The sequence below is a fragment of the Mchenga conophoros genome, linkage group LG8 (genome assembly GCF_057382185.1).
Source record: "Mchenga conophoros isolate Kocher_MC1m ecotype Shallow Benthic linkage group LG8, M_conophoros_male_GT1.1, whole genome shotgun sequence".
In the NCBI taxonomy this organism is placed as follows: domain Eukaryota; kingdom Metazoa; phylum Chordata; class Actinopteri; order Cichliformes; family Cichlidae; genus Mchenga; species Mchenga conophoros.
Genome location: NC_140533.1, coordinates 21448715 through 21471922, shown reverse-complemented (window position 1 = coordinate 21471922; position 23208 = coordinate 21448715). Strand labels below are relative to the sequence as shown.

Sequence of the window (23208 nt, the reverse complement as noted above, 5' to 3'; positions counted from 1 at the left end):
TTATTCTCACCTCTCTCACAGGAGCGTCCCAGGTAGCCCGTCCCAGAGCAGTCACACACATAGCGATTCCAGCCCTCCCTGCAGATACCGTTGTGCTGGCAGGGGTTGGACAGGCACTGTTTGGGCGGCTCTCTGGAGCATGAGGGCTTCACTCCCACCGCCCTCTGGGCCTCAGCCAGCCGCCGGATGTCTTTGCTCTGCCCGTCCACAAATAGATCTCTGATGCAGCCTACGTACCCGTAGTTCAACAGCGCCGTCCACACCTGAAGAAGAGGATGCCAGTGTTGAGTCATGACTACTGGATATTTGTCCAAACTCTTGCAGTGTGTGTTGCAAAACTAAATACAAACAAATAATGTTTGTATCATCACTGTACAGCTTTTATTTATTTCATCATGATGTATTTTTATTTCTTACACACTTTGCATAAAACAGGTATTGGGGTAATCTTTTTTTTTATTAATCTAAAAACAAAAAATTAGTTTAAACTTGGTTGTTTCATCTATAATTACTAAAACCTTTTGCTGAAAATCATTCTCTAAACACTGGTTGCACATCTGTGCTCCAAGACTGCAAAATGCATAAGCTGCATTTTTTTAAAAGTTAGTTTAATAATTTTTTATATACCTATTAATATTGTTAACATAAAAAGTTCCCCAAATATAATTTTTTAAAATCAATTTCAATTATAGGCCCGCCAGTTATTTTCTCAATTAACTGATAAAACATCAGGAAAAACAAATGAAAATTCCATGTCCATGCCAAAAGGAGAAAGAAGTATAAACAACAAAAACAAGAACATAATAATAAAATAATCTGTATATTTGGGAATATGTTTTAAATGGTAATTTTACCAGCCCAATTCACCCATTCATGCAGCTCTTTAGTCTATGCCTTACGTTTTTCTAACTTTCACATATACTCTGGTGGGTGCAATTTGGAGTTCAGTGTCTTTGGTAAATACTCTACGGCATGTGGGCAGGAAGAGCTAGGGACTGCCGACCTTTCGATTAGCAGACACAAGTGCTCAGTAAGTTGTTGCTCAGTAAATTCACTCAGTAAGTTGTGGTCAGTAAATTAAATCACTATTGATTAAGTACTGGAGACTTACGGTCAGTTTTACCCTGGAGGTAAAATACTACCAAATTACTAACAATAAGAGGTGAAAGACAGCAAAAGAAATAAAAAAGGATATGTTAAGTCACTCTGTGCTTGACAAGGCTAGATGTTGCCAAGAACAGAGAGCACATGCTGCAAGCTAAAGAAATTTCTCCAATTGTGTTAATATATTTGAATGCCAGGAGAATTGAAGACATGCTGATTGCCATGGCAAATTATTCCGTAATCTGCTGGAGGAAATCAAAAACGACCTGAAACCTTGAACTATAAGAAAGCATTCAATGCAGGTGGAACCAAAATGTTTCTTTCAAACTTTTATTTTTCGCCCTCTGGTTCTTGATTTAAAATTCCAAAGATTTATTTTTCATAAATCCTTTTAAGGCTATGTGGCACCCAAAAATCAGCTTCATGACATTCAAACTCCCTGCTGTTTTTTCACAGTTCAGGACCATGGACAGCACACAGTTTTCTCCCCCAGATCACTGCCAACCATACAAGCACTATAAACAATGACTTCTTTTTAGTGTACCTCTTTAGGTCATAGCATCTATTTTAAACTTCCTCTCTGTATGGCACTTTTTTACTGTGCCCACAATGGTGTTAAAGTTGCTTCTTTGTAAGAAGTGGGACCTTGCTGTTTTGATGTATTTTAATGAACTTGTGAAACACCTCCTCCAACGCCTCCCATTCTACCGCAGAAAACTTCCACTGCTTCTTGTTGGTCTGTGATGTCATGCTGTTTCCTGGGAGAAACACGCGTAAAACCTACACGTTTGTCAGATTACAAGTAACAGGCTGCACACGAGTTGTTAACAGCTCTCTCGCACATTCTCCTCCAGCTTTGGAATGCTGGACTTTATTGAAATTAACTTGGTCAATGTTACAAAAAAGAAGAAAAAAATCTGTATATTGTAAGTAGATTGCCGGCAGAATCAGACATTCTGTTAATGTAGGTAAAAAATTTTAATATGGAGAGTTTAGGTTATTCATTATTGTCTGCAACTGCCACACTTTACTAGAGCTGAAGTTGACATCATCTGCCAGTCCTAAACACCCACACTGACTATATTAAAACACAGGAAAAAGTGAGGAATGTTTGATGTTTGCTGGAAATTTTCTTTTAATTATTTGAGCTAGAATGCTTATCATAGCACATGATATCTACACACAAACCTCTGTTGGGAAGATGAGTCCAGCACGATCCTCAGGTAAACCTCCGAGGTACAAGGTGTCATCCAGGTCCAGGATTTCACTGTCTCCCGGGGCCGTGTATGCTGTTCTCACACTGTTCACCGAAATAGTTCCTGAACACGTCGCCAGACATCAAAACAATATCAGTAATTGTTATGACCTTCAGCGTGAACATCCTCATCACAATCACCACTGTCATCACCAGCACCATCACCACCAGCACCACTATTATGAGTGCCATCATTATCATCTTTATCATCATCATCCTTGCGCCTCTCTTTGTACTCCTCCTCCTCATCACCACCACCACCACCACAAATCACAGCTACAATCAGAAGTAATTGAAATTCTACACAGTCCTCAGGTAGTCCCTGTGAGTTAAAAAATGCCACATTTAACATTTTTTTTGCTAATAATATATTTCCTTTTGGAACAGTAACGCGCGGTTGGAGCAAACAAATAGGATTCCCACTGAGAGGAAAGGCAGCTTCTACAGACCTCTGTAATTAACACAGAGTTTCAAGCAATAACTATATGCTCATAACAGGCTGACATGTGTAAAACATCCCCATCTGTAATAGAACTGTACAGTACTGTGCAAAAGTATAAAGTCACCCCTCATTTCTTTATATTTTGCTAGGAAAATGTAAAAATAGGAGCACCAGTTCATTGAAACACCTGCAAAAATGCATGGAAATAGAGTATGTGTAAGGCAAAAACAGAACTTGTACAATTCTAATGAGTTTAAAAGTAAATGTTTGACATGACAACCTTTATTCTTCAACACAGCCTTAACTCAATGGCAAGCTTTCTTTTAATTTCTTTAAGCAGTCTTCAGGAATAGTTCTCCGGGCTTCTTAAAGGCCACTTCAAACCTCTTCCTTGGATGTCTGCTGCCTTTTGCAATGTTCTCAGTCAAGATGATCCCACACTGCTTCAATAAAGTTGAGGTACAGGCACTGGGGAGTGCAATCAATGACTGATGGTGTTTCATTGTGTGTTTTTAATCCAGGTATGCTTTCACTGCATTGGTAGTTTGTTTTTGTGATCATTGTCATGCTGAAAAATGAAGCCATTGGCAATCAGGTGCTTTCCAGATGGTATTGCATGGTAGATCAAAATCTGATGGTACTTTTCAGTGTTTTAATAATTCCATAATTCCATCAATTTTAACAAAATTCCCAACATCACTGGATGAAATGCAGTCACTAACCATGACAGAGCCTGCATCAATTACAGACACTCACTAGTGTAACTCTCTCTTGTCAGATTACAAGTAAGAAGAGTAGGAAAGTAGATGGATCTGGCAGAAAGGCCAGATCTCACAGGTCCTGTATCTGGATTTGTTTCCTTTTCTTATGACATAACTGTCAGATGCTGTTCAGATGCTATAGATAGTTTTTTTCCACCTCTTCTTTTGTCCTCACTCGTCCAATTTGTCCCTACACTTTTTACAACACAGTACGCACCATACGGAAAGTTTTTGGCTCTTTTGGGAATCACCTTGTTGGTGCAAAAATACTATTTTATGCCTCCCAAATTGTATTATCTTTGGTATTTTGAGTTGATTAAATTTAAAAACATTTGGAACAAATTATGTATTTTTGCAACAGGCAGCTAATAACCCTAAAGATCCCTAAAGATACAATTTAAAATGGGTTCTTTGCTAATTTTTCTGTTATGCATAGACACAACAAATCTAGTGATTCATAGGCCAGTCTTAAATTGCTTAACAAAAAAAACAATTCATCTGACAGTGGTCAAGTACAAGTACAAGTACAAGAACTGGACTAAAAATAAATTAACAAGCAATGAATGTCCAATGATAAACTTAAGAAAGCCTGGGGAAGTGTTGTTCAAGACTTTGCACAGCACTCGATAGACTTACCAGAGAATCTGGGTCCTTAGCAGCAAAGTATAAAGAAATGATGGGCGGCTCAAGACTTTTGCACATAACTGTAACTGCAAAATGATTTTAAGACATTGTGCAAGTATGTTTTACATACCGACTGACAGTAATTGTGACAGAAAGGAAAGGTTTAGAGCAAATGTGATTATGATGTCAAGTAGCATTAATGGGTCTACCAGTTGGATACGAAACAGGCCACCAAAAGCTTTAATTTTAGTCTGAGTGTTATTATACCAGCACATGAACAATAAACTTGACAGACCTGCTGTATATGAATTGGGTTAAAATAGTCAAAATAAAACCCCTTAAAGTCAAATTCAATAGAAACAGGTGAATTAAATACATACAGAATGCAGATGGTTGCAAAAATGGTCATGTTAATCTGCTGCTTGCTTCAAAATGTGCACAGCTACTGTCAGTTCAACTTTTGCTATTAGCTTCAGAATTAAAAGAGCTGCGATTGTACCTGAGCGTCCGTCTCTCTGGAAGTCAACATGGTACCATTCTCCATCATTGACCTTTCTGTCGATGGCCTTGGTCTTGGTGGTTCCTGAGCCCATGTCCAGCAGTAAGTACAGGTGTCCATCAAGCATCTCAATAGCAAAAAAGTCCACCTGTAGATGAACCGGAGACAGGTGTAAAAAAAACCAAACAGGAACATTTGTGCAAGCTGTGAAAATGCAAATTATAGTTGCAGGTGTGACATGAGTGCAATTTGTTCAATTTACTTCTTTTTGAATTCTCATTAATGAACTATTCATCTTGAATTTGTAGAAGTGGGGACTTTCGTTTGTTTAAAATCTCAATTCTGCAGCTAAAGCTCAGAATATCAGTCACGATTATAAAGTCACTGCCCTGTTAGAGAGGATGATTAAAGGTAGCCGTTTTAATGAACTGAATTTTCAGATGCAAAATCTTTGTACACATTAATAAGCGACAGGTGCGTTGGAGGAATAAACTTCATTAAAACAGCTCAATTGAACTCCCGCACGCTGTTCCACTTACTGTTCGTATACTTACTAGTGGACCATTCCACCTTCTTCATAAGTAACATCCCTTCATATCTATCTAGATAATCATTCCAACATCCAGCAGACTAAAAAGATTAATGAGATGAATTTAGCCACCTTGCAGTATGTGAGTGGTCAGCCAATAATATTCTACAAAAAATATTCTAAATGAATTTCTGTTCTTCATAAATGGATTTTGTACTATTTCATCAGAATTTTGAAAAATGTATACTTTGATAATACCTAATACTTTGTTTATTTGGCTACACCCCTTCAAAACTAAAGTAACTCATATGAACTTCTGCACTTTGTACTATAGTGACCCAAAATATAGCTGCTAAACATCAACACTGTCATTAAAATTTATTTCAACATTATACATTATACATTATACAGTTAGCCTAGAATGTTTTTTTACCTTGACGGTTGGAGGTGTGCGCGGATCCTTGCGCTGCTGCTGCCGGGGTTTGCCGTGGCTGAAAAGCATCAGCCCATTGGGCTCTGTCGTCCTGAAGTCAAATGAGATGGATCCCGCCTTCTTCGCTGTCCACTTGCTCAGTGCCACGTAAGACTCTGGGGTGTCAAAGGTCACGGGGTCTAGCGTTGCTACACTCTCACACTTAAAGGACACCACCCCACTTACCTGGTACAGAAAACAGTTGAGTTGTTAAATTGCTGTAGTGACTATCTGGACCAGTATGGTTCCTTTGTAGTCTGAGACCGAAATAAAGCCAGATTCCAGCTGTGAAGTGGCTAAAAGATAAAAGCTTGTGGCTACCTCTCAAATATATAATCCCATTTACATCGCTACAGTGTGAGTCTCACAGGGCGAGACATGAGGTGTTTGAGGGGATCCAGCATTGTCTGGCTTGTTGGGACGTGTTGATTAAAGCACATACCTTCATCTTGGGGTCTCCCTGTTTAGCCAGTCTAGACAGCTCCAACCGTACATCGTTGTTCTTGTACACCACCTTGAGGGGAGGGGATTGAAAGAAAATAATGATATCTGAATGCTGCTTCACTTTTAACCAACACATAACATTTCTGATAGAGAAATTATTAAAGTAATGCTAAATTCTTATTAGTAAGCTGGAGGAATGTATCTCTCTCGCTGCGTCTCTGTCTCACTATCCCTCTATCTGCTTTCTGCTATCCAAACATTATGTACTAGCACACACTATGATGCTAGACTGTTTCCCTGTAAGGGAACACACACGTGACAGTTCCCAGGATAACGTTGGGGGAAAATGTATGAAAAGGTTCAGCAACAGTAAGATTGATTGACTTTTGAGCGCACATCGATTAATGTTTAACCTATTCAAACACATTTTCTATTCAAATGTTCTGATGGGTTTTTTATATGAAAGCAAGAACCTAAAGACCAGCATCCACTCCGGCTTCATCTTTTCAAACTCCCATTTGTCCCTGCCACCTGCATGATTGCTTTTACATCTTCTATTTTCTTTGCTTTACTGTTTCTCTCTTTGCTTTCCCTGACACAGTCCGCTCTCTGACTCAGTGTATAGAGTGTGCTTGTGCTGAGCATTCTGATGTTGAGAGATGAGCACACAGGCTCTGCTTTATTAATCCAGACCTCCTTCTATAACCTGTGAGCAACCAAATACTCCTCTGCATTGGCTCTGCGTTTTAATTTTCTGCATGTCAGGTGCTATTGTGTGTGTGTGTTTAAGGCAAGGGGGTGGCTCTTGAACACAATAAGTGCTTCAAACGGTCTTACGGTGTGGGTGTTTATGGGGAGGATTGTGCCTGTGCTGCATCCAATGCACAAAACTGTTACAGCCGTGATTGCTCATGCATATGATGATTCGCAGCATACATCTTAATTTGCTCACATGGATTATCATATCATCGTATTAAATATGTAAATGTGCCAGTGGAGGGTTCACTTTGACAGCGGCAGCCTCATTTAAACATCATCACTCTTAATGAAGCAACACAGAGTGCATTCACTACTGATACAGATAGCTCTCTGTTTGGCACATCATCTGTTGGCTTGTTTGGTTGTTTGTTTATGCCTCTGTGTGAATCTGCGTGAATGAAAGGGAGACTCAGGCAGGGTGTGTATCCGATGGGCGTGAGGATGTCTTTGGGAGTTTCGTTGTATCAAGCTCTGGGTATCCATACGTATGTTTATTTGCGTGCAGCAACTGTTTCAGCGGAAATATTTGGGCATATAATATTACACTACGACTGTGTTTTCTGTGCATGCATGCATGTGTGCATTGTGAGTTTTTGTTTCTGTGGTGCTGTGGCCCATTTCAAGCACAGTGGATGGATGGAGCATCTCTGTGGCGTACCTAATTAGCATGTTAGTGCTTAGTTCTGTATCTACTCTCTCAACTACACTCATCACTGATTCTCTCTGATGCTGGGGAGGGTGTGTGCGTGTGCGTCTGGGACTACTTGTGTGAGTCTGCCAAATGGAAGCATGTCGGTGTATGTGTGCTTTATAAGATATTGTGTGTAAAAATGTTTGTGTGATGCGTGGCAGAAGAAAGAAAAGAAGATTTATTTTAGTTTAAATGAATATTTCTTAAACCTTAGGTCAAAGCGGACAGCATTAAGCACTTGGAAAGACATTTTACACATGCAAAGTTTTATCCTATGCCAATAATTAGGTTTTTTTTTTTTTTTACCTATCAAGCATGTGCCCCACCTCTTTCAGACATCCCATGAAATTATTGCTGACTGGAGAACCAGGCAGGTCAGCGGTGCTGGGGCTTCCTCCCACGTAGAAGAAGTCATCAGAGCCTAGCATGGTGTAGTCCTCCTGTGTGTAGCCCGTGGTGGTCAGGATGCCGTCCACAGAGATGGTCACCTACACAACAAAGCACAGGGAAAGGACACGCTATATACTCACACCAAAGGCAGCGCTAAGCGCTAGCTAGGCGCTGACCAGCCAAATTAGCCCCCGTTGCTCTGGTAACCAATCTATATGCATTCTGGCAGGGAGAAGGCCTGATTGGTTTTGGGAATTGGCCACTTTGATTCGCAGCAGTTGGATCAGTGCTGGCTGTGTGGTGTAACTGAGTAGTGTCGCCTCTTGGCTTTGCTGATGTAACCGGCTTCAGAAATATGTAACTATGCACTGCTAAATACCGCTCACTCCTGCAGGTAGTGGTAAACTCTCATTTTTCTTTTGTGCGCTCTGAGAATTAAAACGGCATAATCTTCTATCTTCGGCCTATCAAGAGCAAAAAGTCTATTGTAAATTCTCTATGCGATTAATAAAGTTTTGCTGAAACCCAAAGCTTCAGGGCCACAATTCTCTCGGTACCCAGACTTCAAAGGCAGTTTATTATTCTGTGACTGCATGGTAAAAAATAGACTAAACCATAGTGATTTTGCTAAAAGGTTAGCCTTGTTTATTAAAGGAAAAGCCAACTTAACCCATATCAGTGAAATTTTCCAACTTATGTTTATGGTTCGTACGCTTAAGCTGCTTTACGGTCTAGGCAGAAGACGCAATTTGATTTATTTCCTAATATGCTAACAAGATTTTTCCTAAATGCTTTGCCTAAAGTGACACTGGTGCTCTTATAATTTAATCAGCTCATTTTGGAGTGTAATAGCCTGTACAGAGGCTTTTAGGTGTCACTGATATCCAATCTTGTCACACTCAAGTCACCGTTAGTGGTACATTATCACTCTCTGATATTCTACAGTACATTACTGACCATGTCTGGCTGCCCATAAAGGTTGTGAGCTCTTTATTTCCCCACTACAATAAGTTCCCTCTGACTGCTGGTGCTCATCATTGCCAGGCAAACTTGCCCAGCCAGTCAGGTGTTAGTAAGTCTCCGCAGGCATCTTCGTGCTATGCAGTAAGGTGTTAGTACTATTTACTTGTTAGTAGTTGTTAGTTGTTGCACTGTTGGCAGCCACAGAAGTGTTACTTGTGTCAGGCCAAGCTGTGTTGGGTTACTGAGGTCAGGGTTCATGATTTCAATGCTGTTAGTCATTGTGATGATGTTATGTTATTGTGTTGTTAGGGTGAATTGTGATGATGGTGTTAGTTGGTTAGTTAGTGGTCTGGGGGGGGTTTGTTAGATCAGCGAATCAGGATGACAAACACACAGATTTAATGCACACACGCACAGGTGTTAGATGGGTTACGCCTCATTCCACACACATAAATATACAAACATGCAGTCTGTTCCTCTCTCTGCATGCAAGCACTGGCAAAGAGGACACAATAGATAATAAAATACAAAAAAACCCCAACAACATACGACAGGATGAGTTAGAGGCACCATGGAGAACATGCAGTGGAGGATTGGTGAAAAATAAAAGAAAAAAGAATTTAAAAAAAGAAGGGAAGGAACCTCTCTATCCACTTTACGGACCAATTAGAGAGGGGAAGGGTTTTTGAGTCACGCCATGCAGGATGGGGGAAGGGGAGGGCTCGTCATTTGCGTGCAGGTGAGGGATGAGCCAATCAGCGTGGGCCTACATGTCAGTCACAAAGTGATGGGGTGAAAATAAAAACAGTAGAAGTAAGGGAGGGAAAGGATTTATAGAAAAAAAGTGGTTGGCAAGGAAGGTGGATGTGGGCTTTTTAAGCGTAAAAGATTACCAACCGCATTTATCCTGTTATTGGTTTAGTTTTGATGTCTATGGTTCAAAAGGAAATAGACACGGGGCAAACCCAAACTAAGAAACAATTAGAATGATATCTACCGAACAATGGAGTTTGTTTACCATAGCGTGTCCAATGCCTGAGTGCTTTGTAGGAGAGGGGGAGAAAGGAAAGCAAAAAACTGTGAACAGAACAACCTCGGGAACAAAAAAAGGAAAGCTAGAAGGCCTCTGGTGAGGTTAGTAGGTTGGTTGGAGTGGTTTCGCTAGGAGAAGGGCACAGGTTAGGTTAGTAGAATGAATCATTCCATGGATGGTGGTTAGTTTCACTAGCAGGTTAGTAAAGTTAGTAGTCAAGTTAGTAGTACAGACAGGCAAACGGTAGAGGCAGGGCACAGGTAGGTTACAAGCACCTGGGTGCTAGTGACCCTGTATGTTCTCTAGTCCACTCCCTCGCTCTTTCACTCTCTCAGTCATTCACTCACTCAAACACACAATTGAAAATGCACTCACCTAGAGCTGAGAGCAGTGCAGGTCTGCTGGTAAAGCCACTGTAAACTAAGACCAAAACCTCAGGTATTTTCTTACTACCATAGCATCACTGCAATTGGACAACAGACCACTGACCATGGTTTCTACACTGTTTAGCTTCCCTCTGCTGACTACAGTCTTTTCAGCCCCGTGTGGCCCTGGAACACCTGCACTGTGGTTCATCAAAGTCAAATACAGAGCGAATCTATTTAACAAGGAGTCAGAATTAATTCTGCAACTAATAAACATCTTCATTTGGTTAATGAGTCAATTATTTCTCAGGCAAACGAAATTATTGTTTTGGCGTAGCCTTTTAGTATGCACGTTTTTTTTGTTTTTTTTTAATCATTGCTTCTTCTGGCTTCCCTGCATCTCGTCAGAGAATCAGTGCCACGAGATATGAGGAGTGCTGGGTTGCCCGCACCTATAGCCTGAATACAATCCTGTACAATAAGAGACATTAAATGCAAAGTTTCTGAAAACCCCAGCTGAGGTCTAAACTTCACAAACAAGCTAATGAAGTAAAAAAACAAAAAAAATCACAATGTTGTCACATTTGAGAAGCTGGAACAAGTATTTTTTTTATCTTGACATCTTAAAATATTTTCAAATTGTGCTTTACTTCACTCTGCCATTTACCAAGCATTTTATCAGTAAAACTTCCATTCATCCTTGTTATCTTTATGTCCCTCTCTACATGACTGAAAATGTTTCTTCCCAAAAGCCTTATCAGTAACATAAATTGTCTCCTCTCCTCTCTGTTTCGCTTACTCCTCCATCTCCTGTTGTTTGGTTACCTGTCTCAGGTTGCGGGTGACCTTGACGTCATGCCAAGCGTTGTCGTTGAACTTTCCGTTGACGGGCTCCACCAAAGCCTCAAAGGCCCCAGAGCCGAGGTTGATGACAAGTGACACTGCCCCATTCTTGAGTGCCAGGTTGACGTAGTCAGCTGACTTGCCGGTGTGCAGCATGAGGCCATTGCGCTGCAGTGTCTTGAAGGAGAGCGTTATTTCATCACTGCTAGACTGGATGGGGTTGGGCGACAAGTCGTAGCAAAAGTACTCTGAGCCCTTGAAGGTGGCGACGTACTCCTCGCGAGCTGAGAGGCAAAGGGAGAGGAGGAAGAGGGAGAAGAGGAGGAAACAGAAGCATGGAACCATTACGTTGTTGCCAAAGCATTATCATAATGAGTGGTACATTTTCCAAGCTATGTTGCTTCTTCCCACACTGCTCTTCACAAAATGCTCAAAGATGATAAAATGGTAGGTGTTCATCAGAGCCAGCTGAGTAAAACAAAGCTCAGCTGGGCCTGGTTAAATTTGATTCAGATATGCAGTACAAAACATATTGTTTAAGATGCTGAAAATGCTGTTATTGTCAAGCAAAGCCTCACTGATGCCAGCACTTGGAAGAAACACTTCCTTCCATACCTCTAATTGTACCACAGAGTGGTGTGTAAACAAGCTTTGATCATTCATGTGGGTTAGAGATTAAACAGTGTGGATGTGCGGGAGACAGTCGTGAGTCTGTAGCATTCCAAACTCATTACGAAACCTGTCTCTCTTTTGAGAGAACAGCTGTGTTGGCTGTCTAAAGTGAGGTGCTCTTGTTTGACAACATGGCTCCTTTCATGATGTTTGTTAAATGCCAGAAATGTGTAAGTGTCTGCGTATGTGTGTGTGGCGGCAGCAAAGGTTAGGGAAGTTTTAAAAGTGAATGGCAAAAACCGACGATGAAGATGGAGAAGAGCAGCCTGCAAGCATAATGGCAGCCAAAGCAGGTAGGAGTGGCCAATTAGAATTCAGTAACAGGCAGACAGCCAGTAGCAACTTACCTTGCACACCCTTAGTGACCCACAAGGACACTAGACCAAGGTTTTACAATCCATCATACTTAAGCTCGCATTCACTTATCTGCTCTCACACCTACACACACTACTCTATACGCAAGCCAGCAGCAGAACAAATATGCACACCTACGCACACATCCGCAAAAATGATCATACTATCGTGCTGCCATAGACAAGTAGAGGCGACATTATCTGTCTCTTCACCTCCCCCCACCTTCAAAAACATCACCCTTCCTCTGCATCTGCTCCAGCGTTCTCCTCACCACCATCCCTATAGCTCTCACACCTCCCTCCTGGCCTCATGCCACCATTCCTCTCCTCACATCTCACTGGCCTCTTTTTCTTTGCTCTGTGGAGCCTCTGGCATAACCACCATCTTGTAGTTCACAATGACGAGGGGAACAGAGGAGGATTTAGCACACGCTAGGTGAAGCTGGAGCAGGAGAGACACTTGGTGAGGAACCGCTGGAGAGGAGAAGAGGGGGGGAAAGATGCCATATAATGAATAGACTGAAGTGTAATAGGTTATTAAGGTAGTGAGAGGCAGAGAGAGGGATGTTGAAATGGAATCGGCCGCACTTGAGTGAATATAACACAGAGAGAATAATGAGAAGGAAAAAGTGAGAATATATCACAATTCAAAGGCCAATTGTGGCAAATTGTCTTTCTTTGCTTTAGTTGCATGAAAAAAAAATCCAAAGTGTGAATGCCAATATATGAGTGAGAAACAACACATTGTGTTGTGTGATTCCTTCCCTCCCAGCATGTTAATTAAGAGTATGTGTCTGCATGCCTCAAACAGAAAAAGAAAAACTGCGTGCGAGTTCGCGTTCAAGCGTTTGAAAGTGTAGACAACTATATGCTTTTTATGTGTGCATGAAATGTGCGGGGGTGTGGGTGGGTGCTGGTCTCTGTAAATATTGGTGTATTGCTGTCAGAAAAGCTATTACCAACTCAGGGCCTCGGGCTAGTCTTTACTGAGAGGAGTGAAGAAAAAGGAGACCCCCACACACAAACGTACACAGAAAGACCAGCCACAAATGTTAACACAATCACACATACTCACTCACTCTCTCACACACACACGCAAACGGAGCCAAATGTAGATGAGGTGGCAGAGCGAGAAGGGGTGGGTGCGTGTTGTTCACAATGGGAACACACGCAGCCGTCCAGCAGCATTGTAGCGGTAATTTACAGAGGTGCCATTAGGTTTCAGTGTAGTGCTCCACCATTCTGTTGCTAATTTACAGACACATCATTAGAGCAGACAGGAGCACATAAAGCATCTCTGCATCGATCTGGAAGCTCTGGCCCGCAAACGCTCACTCCTCGTTCTATTACATCACATGCACAACAGACGTGCACGCACACATTCAGACAGGAAAATGCATATTGGGTGACACAAACACAAGGAAGACGTGCGTGCATGTGTTCACTGTGAAGACACACCTAAAACACACAGAGACGCACACGCTCTCAAGTGGGCAGGTTGGAGTGGATCTTCTGTAGCTCAGATTAATGGAGTGAGTCAGTATTAGCTCAGAGTAAACAGTGAGACAGACACTGACATACACACCACATGTCACACTTCATCCTGTGGAAAGCACTGTCGATCAAAACAAGCGAGTCGGAGAACGGAGGAATACAGTGAACGAGGGAGAAATGAAGGGGAAAGAAAAGGAGAGCCTAAGAATGAGAATTATAAAAATGTTCCTGTGGAGAATTTTTAGTACTCTATAGCAACATAACACAAACTAGCCCAGGCACATCAGAGCACAACAGCACCATGTCATAATTTAGCATCTAAAAGAGTAGCTGTTTTAATAACCTTCGATCATGAGCAGTGCTTTGCAGAATATGCAAGAAAATGTTTCCCCCAAAAGGTGAAAACGACTCGTTTCACCCCTGGATGCAAAAACAAACTGTTGAGTATAACCAGGCTACAAGTAGGAGATTCCAGCATTTGGTGATTGGACGTCAACCCAGATATAGGCGCATGACTCCACTTGTGTTGTTGGTGCGCTGACTAGTTGTGCTGGGTATTTGCACTCGCTAGTTCATAGCTAGCTGCACTCCACATGACAGGAAGGTCACATGGAGTGGATGGAAATTTTAAGCAGCTGGTTTAAAAGCTTGACCCAAGACACAACCCATCAAAGGTAGAAAATATTTTCCAGTTTTATTATCTGATAATATTTGTGCGGCTTTTGAAAAGTTACAAGGTCAAGTTACTTTAGTTACCATTCAATAAAAGTGTTAAGATACCTGCTTAACATAAAATTACTTAAATTTCCAGGGAAAACACTAGCAAAGCAGCTTGATTTATGTGGTGTCACTTAATGTACTGCTGGGTCACCACTGTTGCACTATGGCTGCTGCTACTGCTGGCTCTTTGGTTCAGTAGACTCAATTGAAAAAAGGATGGAAAAATACTCGTCATTAACTTGCACTTAAATGCAGGCTGCTAGCATCAGTAAAATGTTCAGGAGTTTTTTCTATTTTGTCAAAAATACTAGAAGTTTTCTTGAAATGTTGTGATATCATTTTGTGTCTATATCACCCACCCCTACTGTGGGAATTGTTTCTCATGGGCTGCGTGTTTGGACAGCTAAGCTAAGCTTTACTTTATCTCTGAGGTCACTTTTTGCAATAACGGTCCTAAATTATACCTGATTAAAGCGAGTGAATAGAAGAAGGGAAAAGAAAACTCTTTAAAGTTAATTAGCTTTGGGTAACTTTAAAGCTAATTAAAGGATATTTCTGAAGAAAACTGTAAAAATTGTTTTTATATCCATTCTTCTTGTGTTTTTTTAGTCGAAAAAAATTAATTGGCCGTTCATTGTCACCAAATACCAAACATTTGCTGGCCTAAACTTCTAAAATGTTCTATTCTTTGGGTCATATAAATACGTTGGGATTTTACACCACTGAATTTACAAAGTTATTAATAAGGAGATTTCTTTTCTTGGATACTGGGAAGCTGTTAAATGTATTTATTTACTATTTTATTTACCACTTTATAAAATAAGTGGTTGTATCAACAATTTTTTTTAGCTAAAAACAAAGCAGGCTCTCTTTTGAATTCCTCCAGCTGTGAGCACTGGAGAGACACAGAGCTGTGAAACTTCTCGTGTGTAAGTAATTCACACAAGCCGACTGTTGGTAGACAGATCCAACAATTATTTTTAATTTCATCTTTTAACCCTCAATGATCAATAAAATAAAAAACACCAAGGATGCGGCACTGCTGGGGTTTGTAACGTGTTGAAATATGCAGCAACTGAACAGCAAACTATTGAAAAAATATGCTCTAATGAAGGTCAGTAGGGTAAAACACTTACTGAAATGTCTTTTTACCAGGAAAAATACAACTAAATCAAAAACAGCTTCCTCCACTGCACCTCGGTGACTAATCAAATCTTCTCTTGGCTGCTCCCTTTAGGGGTCACTATAGCAAACGATCTATTTCCCTTCCTTCACACCCTATCTGTTACATTGTCTCCTGTCACACTAAAGCTTCAGATATTGTAGTACCTACATTTTAAGTCCGTAGTCTCACCTCTACACTCCCAGTTTTCCTTCTGTCTCCAAACACACCTTCTCACTATCTTCCTCCTCAGTAGCAAAGTTTTCATTGGTAACCTAGTAACTAGTGGTTGTTGTTAGCCTGGCCCTCGTCTGCTCTGGTTTGGAAATCTTATTTTTCATTCACTTGTTTAATTTGAACAAAGATTATACACTGGGTGCCCTTCCTGATGCAATCCTCCCTGTTAATCCAGACTTGGACAGGACGCTAGGAATAATCTGGTTTATGGGCCCTGTGGTTGGCTCAAATACTTTGAAAAAAATAAACAAAGAAAATGTTCTGCAGCTTACCAAAATATGCTTTTCTCAATTCTTGTTCTAACTAATGGTGTAATGAGACCACTGCAATTACATAAAGACTCTATGCACCTTAAAACAAATTTACACAAGGCATAAAGCTTCACTAAAAAAATCACCATACAATTGCCACTGTTATGCAAAAGCCTATCAGCTGAGATTCTCCCATCATCTGTCAGCACTGACAATTAGAAGAGGAAGACAGGCTTTTGTATTGCATTTTCAATTACTTCACTTTCATACACAGAGAAAGAAAGAACAAAAAACGAGTGACGGTTTGGAAAAAACCGAGCGACTTCCTGGTAAGCTGTGAAAATATGTCACTATTAATTGATTCCAGCTATCAGTTGAACCTTTAAAGTAAGCCTTTCTACAGCTGGCTGTCAGGGGTGAATATATGTGGGTTGCAAAATGGTCCAAAACACACTCCAGCGACTGCATTTGCAGAAGGAGAGGTCTGTCTAGGAACAGGATAATATGAAAGGAACTTGTACAAAATTAATGAAGTGAACTTTGAAGGCTATGCAAGGATTGAGAATAAGCATAAATGTAAAGATGGAAGGTGACTGGCATTAGTTCTTGAAGACTATCGTTAAGCTACTGCTGTAATGAATAAAGCAGTCCGTGGGGAGGCGAGGGGGGAGAGAGGGAGCGAGAATAACTGATCTGATGGTTGCTGCTTCAGAGACCAGCTGCAGCTGTACCACCCTTCCAATGATCAAACACACATCAGTTGGATGTTTCTGTCTGTTTGCGCTCTCATGGCGAGTGTGTGTTGCATTTTTCTGCTCATGTGCGTCCTCAGCGTTTCGCACACTAATTTGTCATTTCCATGGCAACCCACTGTTACAGGGGCTACACCAAATATGAATGTGTTTGTGCATGCATGTGTTTCAGAGACAGAAACAGAGAGAGGGGGGAGAGACAGGAAGAGAGATGGAGAAGGAGGTCGAGAGAGAGAAAGAGTGATTGAGTGAACAGTACATTATCATGGACAGCTGTACTGAATCAAAATGGCGGATGGAGGCTGGGAGCACGTCGGGGGAGCCTACATTATACAGCACCTGATAGAGGGAGCAGGATGGAAAGAAGCAGGGAAAGAGGAAGATGCATTGGAGAATTTGAAAGGAGAAGGAATAAAAAAAGAGGGAGCAGGAGACTCACTGAGATGGGCAATGCAGAATGGAAGAGAAGAGAGAATAAGGTAGAAGGAAAGAAAGACGAGACAAGGAAAGGGAGTGGCAGAGAAGGAGGGATGGATGGCTAGAGAGAGGTAAAGACAGAAAAATGCTGGTGTATCTAAATCCTAGTGTAGCAAGCCTCAATCATGGCAGCCCTGTCATTCTGAAGATAGCACGCTGCAGTTCCCTTGCACCTCGTTTTTAGCCCACCATGCAGTTCTGCTATCAGCTCCTCTCAGACTGTCCACACATGCAAATACACATGCACACACACACGCAGCATAAACTCAAGCATCCTGCACGAAGGCATCCCTTCTTAATAACAGACAGGTGGATTAACTATACACTCGTACACTATACAGATAGATGACCAGCATTGGAAATGTATGTAAATGTATGCTAACATATGCATAGTTTCCATATTAAGTTAAAGTGTGAGAATTCATACAGTCGAGTTCACTAAAGGCTGCAAATGCCGTTTCCATCTCTATTCGGTGATATACAGCATCTGGCTTTGAAAGCGATTGGGCTATCACATCACAGCCAAGGGAGCAATACTGTAGAGGAGGATATTACTGTCAGGACACAAGTGACAGATTGCTCGTCTGCAATGTTGATGTCTTATTTCTTTTTTGTTGTTGTTGTTCAATTGAAAGCATTTATTCCCAGTATGAAATATGCACTTTAAAAAATGCTACACCAGCACAGAAAAATACAATACTGACCTAAAAGTGAAGAATAGTGCAGAAACTGTGATTGAGTTGAAAAATCACCAACAATATAGACACCTGTCTGAATGGTTTCTTCTAAATGTTTGTCATTTTTTGCAAATCGTTGATGATAGGAAGGTTTTATATAATTTCTGCAATAGCAGGAATGTAAAACTCACAGGACTGCTAATTAATCTAGTAATGTTGTGATCATTTTTTATGTTATGTCATGTTTACACTTTTTGTTCTTCTGGATATGCAGGGTGGTTTCAAGTGCTTATGTAGCAATAGACCACCATAGCAGAGACTCCCAGTCAATGTGATGTCAGTAAAACAAGTCTTTCTGGAAACATTGTGGTATATGGTACACAAACTGAAACTTGCCGCTTAACAAATAATGGTCATATATTTTCATGCAAGTGCTCTGGGTGCATGATATAACTAAAGATTAAAAATATCTCCTTTACCTTCGTACACTATATTAAGTTGGAAGTGGCTCCATAGTGTAGTGGTTTACACTTTTGCCTAACAAGTGATTGGCATTAGACCATTTCATTAAGATCCTGCTCCAATGAATAAAACAGGCTGTGGCCTGTTGTGAATAAGGGAGTTAATACTGCATTAAGTTGGCTTTTTAAAAAAAAAAAAAACCTTACAAGATGGCACAATTCACTTGTTTCAGGTTGAATTTTCACACTACTTTAAGTAAAGCCAACTTTTTGTTTTTGCAGTGATTCATTGACTTGAAAGAATCAGATGCAACTGAAACCAGGTGTTATCTACATAATCATGATCATCAGTCATAAGAATTTTTATATACGTTCTAACAGTGAACAGCAGCATTTTATAACTTTTGAAAAGAAAGAAACTTTTGCATTCTTTCGTTGCTGGCGTGGATTGAAGACACAAATGTGTGATAATGTTGGTGCTACAATTTCAATGACAGGTCAATGCAGAAGCCTGGAGATTTATAGATTATACGGATGTGGATGTTGCAAAAACTTAAAAAGACTTTTTGGAGAACGCTTTGAAAGAAATGCCACAATTCCTTTACTGAGAATTTTGACTTCTTGTCCTATAGCAGCACTGATCAGTGGTTTTGAGTGGCGGCACCAATCTTTCAGAATACTCCAGCAAGTCCGGCACACCTTTACTGTTAATCATAATCAGTGACAGGGCTGTAGGGACGAACTTGCCTTTGGTTGATGTTGTTTTATGTTCTAGTTTCTGTGAAGCACTTTGTGATTTCATCTTGAAAGGTGCAATATAAATACATTTTTACTTTACTTTACTAGTTAGCTCACAACACAACTATTGAGGTCAAAGGTCAAAATTTAAGGTTTAGCCAATCCTGTTAATCGGTCATTGGATACTAGTGCAAAGCTAATAAAAAGTCAAAATGTCTTCATAAAATAAATTATGGTTTTGAGAATGGATTATAATAAATCCAATAACTCTTGGACTTATCTCTAAGCTACCAAAGCCTGCTTAACTATGATTGGTTAAGAAAACCCAAGCTTAATCTGGACCTTAATCTAACAAATCCCAAAATCTTCCCCACCATCAGTTTATGTAAATTCGCATTCAGGTGTATGTCTATAGAGATTATCGTTTACGATACTGGATTATTCATTAATTGATTCCCTGGATGAATGATGGCTTTCTGTTGATTAAGCACTCCATTAATTAGCTCTGATCGAATAATTGAAAAGAAGAGCAGCACATTAAACAGCACTGAAAAGAATCATTATGAGCAGTCCTTTTGTTAACAAAGAATTATATCTGTAAGAAGATATGAGTCTCCTTGAGTCCCATGTAGTGTATGTAAAACTTATTTAGAATATTAAAAACAAAGGACTGCTTGATTGCCTTTGCTTAATAAACAGCAAATCATCCACGCACCATCCATTAGCGATGAATGGATGGTTTGCTGTTTATCAAACAGAACCGTTATACTAGCGTTTTCATCAGTCAATGTGGTGGAGTGAGCCTATTAAAAGGTCTGAACCCACGGCTGGCGCCACTGAGGAGCCAGACATTTTTTATAGGGGTGGCCAGTGTCAAACCAAACGCCGGGGTGGCACAGAAATGGATGACTCGGTTTTATTGCTATGTGTTAAATTAATGTAGCCTAAATAGTCTTTTTTTTTTTCTTTTCTTTTTCAGGCATCACTTCAATGAAGAAATGCACTATAGGAGCTTGTGTAAGATATTTATCTTGTTGATAAAGATAAGGCTCATAAGATAATTGCCATTTAAATGTGTCAGAGAAACACGTAGATGGTCAGTAGGTATTAAATGTATTAACAGTTCTACATGTAGCCCCCTCCCCCCCATCAGGCTTTGTCATTAGTTGTGCAAGGTGGTCCGAGGGCTAGCCATGGCTTCTCCAGACAACCTCTTGGACAAACAACAACAAGGTCCATCTCAGGACTATTGCAAATCATATTAAATTTAGCAATGTTTTTGAGAAGATACAATCATTTAAGTGAATTTCTTTGAGATAGAAATAGAAGAAGTAGAGCATAACAAAAATAATACCGTACATCAGAAATCCTTTTCAATTTCCATGTTAAGAAAAAAACTATGAACAGCACACTTTTTGCCATTGTGTTCAATCCTTTATATCTTGTCCCTTTTTGTTCCTTTTATCTGTGTTCATATCTCTCTGTCTCTCTCTCTCTCTCTCTCTGTCTTGCTCAAATTTGGCCTTCTCTCTGGTACCCAGGGAAACTGGCTTGTTTCCATGACAATGTCTTCAGGCAGAACAGTGTATTTGTCTTAAGCTGGATAAGATCAGAGTCAGTTTCATCCCTTTTAGACACACTCACACCGGCATGCAGACAAACACATACAGTACATACAACATGGCACATATGCACAGTAAAGTAGAAGAGCACCAGAATTAGAAAAATGTGTAAAAAGCAGACAATTGGCAGCATTTAGATCCACACACATGCTTTAACATCTCTCACACACACGCACCTAATGAAACCCTCTTGTGGCATGTTGTTAACAAATAACAAGCACATAAAGAGCTCTTTTCATAAAGGTAATGTGATGGGTTTTTAATGAACACTTTGGCTATTTTAATTGTCATAGTTACGCCAGACAAGTGCCACAAGTAAATGAGTGTTTGTGTATGCATGCACGATTCCTTTGAGTGTGCGTATGCTCGTTCATGTGTCGTTTTGGCAAAAAGCGAAGAAATGAACTTCAAATGCCAGATGGGGTAGTGAAGTGAATCGCCAATTGGGCCGCTACTCTCGGTTCCCACCCAGGCACAATGGAAATTGCTAAGACAAGTAAGAAACAATTGGAGCACCAAGTACCCTGTTTCTTTCTCTTTCTTTCTAAAAATGGAGTGTGTGTGTCTGAGTGTGCGTGTTCGATGAGGTACGTGCATCACTGATGAATACCATGCCGGCTGATGCGAGGCTCTGTCAAGTCGGGGAGCCCAAGGAGAGATGCAGCACTCCTGCTGAGAAACGCTGCAGTCTTATCTCCCTTCCTGTCTCCCCGTGCGTCGCCGACCTTCTCTTTCCACCTTTCTTTTCCCACTTTCTGAATTCGCTCCTATCTTTCGTCACCATCACTTTTCTGCACTCTTTTACCCTATCCCATCCACCCGTCCTCCCACCCTCCCTTACATACTCATTGCCAGCCTCCGCTCTATCTTTCCCCTTCATCCTCTGCAAATGGAGAGTCCGTTTGATGTCTTTATTTTTAGGCCATTATAGGGTGCTTCGGCTTTGGGTGTTCCCTATTAGCGTTGCAGTGAATGCTAAAAAATGTAAATGTGTACGCTTGCTAATGAGCTGGTAATTGCATATAATTACCAGTAAAAGTATACATTTAGTAGTGGGATTGCAGCACATTTCCCATGTTGAATTCAGTAACTGCATCTCCCTGATAATGTGGGGGCTGAGCACTGTATGTGGTGCTGTGACTTTCATTACAAGAACTGCATGGGTGTTAAGCATTAATGAGTGTTGTAGTACAGTGGCGTAATGGGTGTTAGTAGTGGAGAGTAGAGGCAGAATTAGTCCCATTAGTGGAGAGTTTATATCTGGGATAATTGTCAATTTTCCAATAAAAACTTTGCTGCAATTGCTTTACCATTGCTGATTGCTAGAGGGCGCACAGTTTCTTTTTTCACAGCTCAAGATGAGGCCATCAGGAAACAAAATCATGCCAGTCAGTAAGGCAGGCAGCCAATCATCAGATTCTTGCCTTCTAACACTAAGCATCTCTCTCTCTCACCTCGAGTTGGAGGCTGCTCACTTGCCCGTCTTGTTAATTATGTAAGCTTTACAACATCAGCGGCTAATGTGCGTCTGATGAGTATCTTTCATTCATTGTACTTTGCTAGGATTAGCCGGAGGAACAGAAATCAGGCCAACGCAAACAATAACTGAGTGAATTTACATTTTTGAGTTGATACTTGTTCACTGTACCTAAAAGCATAAACGCAGGGCCTGTTCTTTCACTGCTTCCTGACAGCGCTGACACTAACTAAAATTTTTGGAGATGATTAATTTGCTGATTAATCATTTTAAAATGTCATAATATGGTGGAAAATACTCACCATGGGAGTAAAATGTCAACAATGGATCAACCAGCCTAAACCAAAACATATTGTGTTTAACTAGGCTAATTAATCTGAAATTAATGCCCAATCTTGGTAATGTTTTTGTTTGATTATACTACTAGTAATGCCATGGAGTTTGTATCTACTTCGCTTTGTCATACATGTGAGTAAACTTAATATTTTGAAGTTTTTCACTGTTGGTCAGACAAATCCAAGACATCAACTTGGGCTGTAAAACATTTCTATTTATTTCATTTAATGTAACGGGTAAAAAAAGAAAATAGATAAAAATAGAAGCCCCACCAATTGGTCGAGGTAAATGGCTACACTACACATTCTTTCTATAATATTGCCCTTAGGTGGCTTTTGCTGAGATTTGGCAAAAAGATTTGGCATGATATAAATAAAAGTGCACTGCACCAGAATCTGTTGATCAAAAAACTAACTTGCCAATTAATCAATAAGTAATCATTATCTGTAGACCTAAATTATTTAAAACTAAAAAGGAAGGCATTTTGCTAAGAGCAACACATCATTTATCAATAATTTACACTGCTGCTGATTAATCTTCTGATGAGGGGCGAAGCATTTCAACAGTACCACCTAAAATAACAGAGTAAGATGAGAGTGTGCTGA

The 23208-nt window shown here is 40.4% G+C and overlaps 1 protein-coding gene across 10 annotated transcripts in view; it reads right to left on the bottom strand.

Annotated features, from left to right (window-relative positions):
• Positions 1-23208, bottom strand: part of nrxn1a (neurexin 1a) — a 67809-nt gene that overhangs the window by 29571 nt on the left and 15030 nt on the right. For 8 of the 10 annotated variants that reach the window (XM_085284921.1, XM_085284911.1, XM_085284916.1 and 5 more), the window contains 8 exons: positions 11157-11458; positions 9952-9975; positions 7907-8068; positions 6129-6200; positions 5648-5872; positions 4686-4833; positions 2293-2423; positions 11-263 (listed from right to left, as the gene is read on the bottom strand). In XM_085284921.1, the coding sequence (XP_085141047.1) occupies positions 11-263; positions 2293-2423; positions 4686-4833; positions 5648-5872; positions 6129-6200; positions 7907-8068; positions 9952-9975; positions 11157-11458 (1317 nt within the window). The remainder of the gene's footprint in view (positions 1-10; positions 264-2292; positions 2424-4685; positions 4834-5647; positions 5873-6128; positions 6201-7906; positions 8069-9951; positions 9976-11156; positions 11459-23208) is intronic. The other 2 variants (XM_085284913.1, XM_085284919.1) reach the window with 1 other exon arrangement.